This window comes from Chondrus crispus, genomic scaffold, assembly GCF_000350225.1.
Source record: "Chondrus crispus Stackhouse genomic scaffold, scaffold_22, whole genome shotgun sequence".
NCBI lineage: Eukaryota > Rhodophyta > Florideophyceae > Gigartinales > Gigartinaceae > Chondrus > Chondrus crispus.
The window spans coordinates 122,014-129,011 of record NW_005179111.1 but is presented as its reverse complement, the minus strand read 5'-3'; the positions used below and the strand labels follow the sequence as shown (position 1 = coordinate 129,011).

At 54.7% G+C, this 6,998-nt stretch overlaps 1 protein-coding gene across 1 annotated transcript; it reads left to right on the top strand.

Moving 5' to 3' along the window:
- The first annotated feature begins 1,715 nt into the window (after window positions 1-1,715).
- CHC_T00004215001 (hypothetical protein) lies at window positions 1,716-2,987 on the top strand. Its single transcript, XM_005715865.1, has one exon. The coding sequence runs from the start codon at window positions 1,716-1,718 to the stop codon at window positions 2,985-2,987; it is 1,272 nt and encodes a 423-aa protein (XP_005715922.1).
- Window positions 2,988-6,998: the final 4,011 nt, after the last annotated feature.

Genomic DNA, 6,998 nt, shown 5'->3' with positions numbered 1-6,998 from the left:
TATTCCCTTGCATGATATAGAGTAAAAGGGGGATGGGAGGGGGATGGGAGAGTTGGAGCGGACACGTGGCAGGTGGATATTCCCGGAACCAAGGGCCGCGGTGCGGCTGACAGCGTGGGAATCGAACGGGCGCGGTGGCCTCGTTTCGGACACATCTCCTTTCAACGGCACACAGCGACCGCGTCCGGTGTAATCTCTTTACAGCTTCCTACGGTTCCGAGTTCACGGCCCGCCGCACCCATTTCGCGCCCTCAGCCTTCTGGCCCTCGTCATATCCCCACTTTTCCAGAAACCCTACAAACCGCCCTTTCCCCTCCTCCGCCCCCGCCACCATCTCCAGTCCCACCCCACGCACCCCTGCGTCCCCCTTTCCCACCTCCCGCGTCACACGCACCGCCCGCTCCCTCGTCAGCTCGCTCCCTTCCCGCCTCTCCTCGTCCCCTTGCCGCGAGTACAAAAGCGCCATCGAGCTCGACATGAACACATTCTTCACAAGTAGGTCCCGAACCCGCTCCTGCTCCTCACTGCCCTCGCTCCACCCTAGTAGCACACGCTCCGCCAACTCACTCGACCCATCCCCGTCCGCAACCGTCACGCGCGGGTCTGACAGCACGCTCACCAGCACCCCGCGCGCCCCGTTCGACGTTCCCACCATCGTGTGAAGGAGTTGCGCCTGTTGCTCACTCAGCCCTTCCTCTGCAGTTTCCTCGTTTCTCCCACCCAGAATCGTCACCGTGTGGTCTACACATTCCATGAACGACGCCGCTCGTACCGTCTCCGTTGACGGCATTCCACGCCCCTCCATTCGCACGCTCCCTGTCGCTTCGGCGCCAGTGACCAAAACTTGAACACCACCTCCCTCCCCCGTTGTCTTTGCCAACCTAATCTGTCCCCAGTAGCTCGACCTGAACGCACCCCGCCCACTAGCCACGTTCAAAAGCCTAGTTCGCTGTGTCACTGTTGGCGACAGCTGCGCTCGTCCACGAAGGTTGTGCACTACCCTACCCCCGAAATATGGCCTTAGAAACGCGCATTCGTGCATGACCCCTCACTGTGCGCGCCTGTTGGCACGATCTCGTTGTTAAGGGCGCCTCCCACTCTTGCTGTCGACAGTTTCCGCACGGCTTGTCGGACACTTTCAGCTATTATTGTCCTCCGAAGTTGCTCCGGAACAACTACTCATCTTCCATGTGTGGGAAGCTAGAATTTGAGTTTATTTGAATTGCCCATGCCCTAAATCTGTGAAAAAGGGGAAATGATCCGTGAGAAGCATCGGCGGGAAATCCGGCGATATTTGCTGGAATCTAAGCCCATGTAATTCACTGTAAGTCCGATAGCGCCGTGCACCCAGGGTGAGCTGGAGAGATTCAACCAAGTACAAGAACCGGTCCCCATTTCTTGAACACGTCTCCCAAACTTTAAACGCCCCGAAAATTACCAATATTTAGCTTTATGACCATTACAGGTCGCAAAACGAACAAAACTTCCAACTTTAAACTGTCCTACTTCCAAAAGCCTGCGTTTCATCAGCCAAATGACCTCAAAATCATACATGGCGGTCTTTTTTTGGTCGGAAAGCTTCCATTTGCTCATTCCCGCCTTTTTCGAACAAAAAATTGCCGCCACAAGCCCTCGGCTCTGCACACAGATCGCCACAGCACACAACACTCACGTTCCTCAACTCAATCCTGCACCACATCGAGTTCCCGCTCCACATGTCAAAACAATTGCGGCGCGAGAAGCGCGCAAAACGCCGCATTCATGAGGCATTCAATGCAGTGATCGCTGGAAGCTCTCGCCGGGATGGCGCAAAAATAGCACGGCTCCCAGTCTCTACGTTCCAGTACCAGTTTCAGAAACACATAACATCTGAAAGCATGTCACAAAAACCGAAGTTTGACGCTCGAAACGCCCTGACAGAGAAGGAAGAGACTTCCATCGTTGAGCTGGTAAAAAGATATGCGTCACAAGCCCGACCGCTCACGCGTTCCGATGTTGCCGATGCCGTAGAAATCATTGTCAAACACATGACCCCCGAGCGCCGCGAAAAAGTGCCGTTCATTGCTGATCGTCCAGGGAAGAAATTCATAAGGAACTTCGAGACTCGTCATCAAAGTGTGATCAAAATTGGCAAGGCTTCACGTCAAGACGCCTTGCGATACCGAGCCACAAACGCACAGAACCTCACCACTCACTTTGCAGAATTGGAAAGTATAATCAAAACCTTTCATATTGATAGTTCAAGGATATGTAATATCGACGAAACCGGATATTCTCCCAACCGAGATGCCAGCGGGCGTATGCGGACAAAACCTTACTGTACTAAGGGTGTGGTTTCCCAATACAGAGCTGCGTTCTTCAAGAATGTTCATCGTGTAACTTTGCTGCCTGCTATTTTTGCGTGCGGAAGTGTGGGTACCCCAACCTTCGTGGTTCAGGGCGCATCTGTGGCCTACCGAGTCATAAATGTCGATGGCGCTGAACTGCTAGAATCCTTTGCTGACTGTCTTCCTCCTCATGTGAACATCACGACTAGACGGGAGTTGGCGGGCGTTGACAAGTTTATTTTTGAGCGATGGGCCAAGGCATTCGTTCAATATTGTCTTCCTTTGAGAGCCAACGCTCGAAAGGTACTTCTCGTTTATGACGGGTACCGCAGTCATATGGGACTCAAAATATTCGAAATTGTAAGGGAGGGAAATATTATTGCCTATGCTCTGCCCGCTCACACGAGTGGGACAACGCAGCCTTTAGATCTGCATGTGTTTCGTTCTTCCAAAGAAAATCTAAATACGAAGATTGCGCAAACAGGAATGCATGTTGTGAACATGGAGTTGGATACATTTGACTTTTTAAGACTAATAACCGCCCCATACGCTACGTCATTTACACGTGACAATGTGCTGAAAAGCTTTGCCGCCTCTGGCATCAGCCCGTTCAATCCTTTGGCTGTTTTAAATGTCCCGCGTCCATTTTCGGAGGCATAAGTGGAACGGGTTTTAGGTGTAGAGGAGTTATCCATTTTATTGGAGGAAAAGCGGGAGGCAATGCGCCATGGGATGTGCTTCCAACCTATTGTGTTGCGGCGCGGTTGGGTAAATAGCTCTAAGGGTCTGACATTAACAAGGCGTGATGTCATGGAGTTAGTCACAGCGCAAGAGCGAAAAGAGAAAGCTAAGAAAGTTTCTACTGGCCTTAAGGAAGCACTGTCCAATGAGAAGGAAAAAACGAGAGTCGAGTGGGTGAGGAAGGAGAGGTTCCTCTAGGAACATCGGCGGTTGGAAGCTCGGGTTGCGGCATATGGCGATACCAATAGAATGCCGCGTCCAATGAGCGTGCGGCGTGCGATGGCGCGGTCACGGGTCATGAAGTCTCGAGTTGTTGTCTCCGCGTCGCCGCCCGTCGGACACTAAGAGCAACCCTATTATGGGAACAAAAGAACAAATTTGTTTTGTCCCTGAAATTTGGCAGCCCTATTATGGGAAAGATAAAAGTCAAATTTGTTCTTGTGCACAAATCTCGGAACGTCCGCATCAGATTTTGTTCCGAAGTTTGTGCCGGGAACAAATCGATCAATCGAATTAGAAGATTACAAGGGAGCAAGAAGGCAGAACAGGTTCCCGCGAAAAAATGAGTAGCCCATGACGGTATATCACTACGTAGTTTTCGATGCCATATGCCATTCCTTCCTACCGACCCTTCATCCCTCCTCCTTTCCATTCAAAAAAATGGCGTCCACATCAACCCAGAGCAGGGGGCCCAGAGGTCCCAGTTTCACACCGGAGGAAGATGCAGCGTCGGCTCGTGCCTGGGTTTCCGCCTCCACGTCCACAGCAGACTTGAGGTCCCATTTGTTCTGGGAGGCTGTACACGCCCGTTTTGTGCATCAACCAGAAGCGTGTCGCGAGAGAACCGCTTCCGCTCTCGAGTCTCGTTGGAAGACCGTAAGCCGCCTCACACAGAAGTATCTGTCAGCTGACAAGCAGTATAGGTCCTGTCCGCCGTCCGGAGAAACCGAGGAGGAGGCACCCGAGCACATCATGTGCCTCTACCGCCAGCAAAACAAACATATAGAGCGTGGCGTGTTGCGTACGCCACCCTCCATCAAGTTTATGGAGGCTGTACGCTTCCTTGCAAAGTGTCCTAAGTTTTCGGCCTGCGTTGGGGGAGGCAGCAGATATGCTGCAGGCTACAAGCCTAAAACGGTACAAGATAGCAACGAATCGGAAGATGGGGGTAACACAAGCATCGAAAGGCCGTCGTTAAGTCGTCCATCAGGGTCGAAAAAGCGGAAAGGGGAAGACAGGGCCGCCGTGGGCTCTTCGAAGGTGGCAAAAAGTGTAGATAACATGTCTCAAGCTTTGCGAGCATCTTCGCGAGCAAAAAGTGACGCAGCTTCAACCATGCTTGAATTTGAGATTCTGCGTCGCATGGCTCTACCACAGTCCGTCATGAATGCAGAACTACAGACGTTGAGATCAAAGGCATCCTATTTACACTCCAGTGCAGCACCGTCACAACCCACGGCGCAACCAACGTTGGAGAGCAGTGGCAGCATGCCATCTGTGGAAGTCATAGAGGACTACTTTGGCGAAATCCCAAACGACTTTTTCAAAGTCCTGACCCGTCAGAGAGGCTGGAAGGGACAGACGAAGAAGTGGAAGTTCTGTGGGAGAGGAGCGTCCTGGTTCATCGATAAGCAAGTAGAATGTTGGGAACCCGCAGTTGGGCGGAGTGAATATTTGGTGCTCTCCGGCAGGAGCGGGGTTTGGGGCGAAGCCCCAGCCACCGGAGGCTTGCAGAGCCCTCTGCGTCGTTTTAGACATGTTTGAGGTGTGGTGGGAATGTTAAACGTATAATAAAGTGCATTTATTTACTGTTCTCCACGATTTGACCATAAATGGTAAGATAGCTGCTCCCATAGTTCTCGATGCAGTAGAGGGTTTCGAACGAGATCGTTTCTGTCAAGTAGCACGCTAAGACCAGCTGAAGACTGCGTCGCTTCAGTACTTGACGCGTTGGCGCCGGGTACTGTCTCGTCCGCAATTAAGTCGAACTCAGTAACTACGTTCACGGTATTCCCGTGTTCATCTACCTCGTCCATACACTCTCCCCTCTTATGCATATCTACAATCATGTTATGTAGGATTACGCAGACCTGGCTTATGAGTATCAGGATAGAGTCAGACCACTCGAAGGACTCATGGCGCAAAATCTTAATGCGCCCTTGAAGGACACCAAAAAGCCGTCCAACATCCTTTCGAACACTCATCTGGCGTTCTGCGAAATATCTTTCTCGATCGTTGACTGGGGCCGAAAGCGGCTTAACAAAAATCGACCACTCCGGGTAGTTTCCGTCCGCCAAGTAGTACAGCATCTGTAGTATAATCACCCCCAACGACGAGGGGGGTGAGTACTGACAGTTCGGAAAGACCCCGATCGGCGGGAAGACAGAAGCTCGGCCCACCCACGGTACCGAGCACGGGCTCGAGGTAGCGGTGGTAGAGCGGGATCGGTGAGGACGCGCGCACGCGCGAGCGGTTCTACGCCTCGACGCCCCGGAGCGGTACTGGGTGACGATCCAGTACCGACGGGCGGAGGCGGAGCCGGCTCGTGGGCGTGCTACGCGCGTCCTCAACCCGCGCGCGGTGCTACTCCTAGGTAAAACGGACGGAAGTACCTAAAAGTAAGCGGGCGGACCAAGGTGGAGGATCCTTGACAAGTCCGTGCTTGTCGCCCTCCACCGCCGGCGGTCCGCTCATATTTAATGTACAGGGTCACCTGTCATAACATTACAGTAGTGCAGGTCGGCCTGCACTGTAGTGCTGTCAGCCGTCGGGGCTGGCAGCACACGTGTTGTACACGTGTGTGCGCGCGCGCCCCTGTACACGTGGGGTACACGTGTGCGCGCGCACTGAGGTACTGTAGAGCTCGGGCTCTACTGTTATAAATCTAATCTAAATCTAATTTAGAGAGGGGGATATGCTACATGGCCCCCCTCTCAAGTGTGGACGTCCGCGTCCACTTTGCACTGTCCCAGTCCTTCCCCGACAGTCCCGATCGATCATCTCGGCTCCGTCCTATCGGCCGTCCTATCATGGCCGACTCGACCTCTCTTCCTCCTCCGCCTCCGCCTCCGCTCGATGGCGGCGGGCGCGTCCGTCGTCGCGATTCCTTTGCCGAGCGGGGTCGCTTCATCGAGCGCGTCCCCTGGATCGCGAGAGGACGACATCGCTCTGACTCGTACGGCCCCGCTGGCCCCGCCGGCTTTCCAGAAGTCCCGTTCCCGCTCCACGACCGTCTCCGTGGAGCTGGTGGCCCCTCCCGTGGGGCCACCCAAACCGGTTATCGCGTTCCGTCCGGCTACCCCTTCGGCCCCAGCGGACGACGTCCTTCCCGTTGCGCATTTGGACGTCACGCGCGACCACGCCGCTCCTGATGGTGCGTCCTTTGGCCGTCGTCCTCCTGTACCTCCCCCCTCCTCTTCCGGTCGGGAGGGGGAGGTGGCCTCTGCCACGCGGTGGTTCGGGGTTCCGTCTTCCGATGCCCCACTGCTCTCTGTCGACGAGCTGCAGTACCCCTGGTTGCGCAGGGGCCGTTCGGGGGTCACCGTAGCGGAGGTGATCTCGTGCGGGTGGCTTCGGTCCGATCTCGCCCGCGTGTTCAAGGTATACGAAGCGGGCGGCCTCGAAGAAGCGTCTTCGGCCCTTCGTCGCTTAATGGCCGAAGGCGGCGGTGTCGGCTACCAGCTCCCGGACGAGCTGCCGGGCGATCGTACATTCGTGTACAGTGCTGCAGAGGTCCTCTACGTTGATCGTATGGGGGCGTTCCTGTCCGGGTCGGTGCGGCTAGACCCCCGACGCTTCGTGCTGTCGGAGTTGGCGGGGTTGTACGTCTCGCCCCGCCCCTACGCCTTCACCAAGCCCCTCGTGGCTCTACAGAAGTCCTCTTGTTCCTTGATGCGGCTATATGCCATGGGTTTCGCTCACCACGATTGG

What these genes read in the sequence shown, in the direction of transcription:
- CHC_T00004215001 (XM_005715865.1), top strand. Translation starts at nt 1,716, where the DNA reads ATGTCAAAACAATTGCGGCGCGAGAAGCGCGCAAAACGCCGCATTCAT.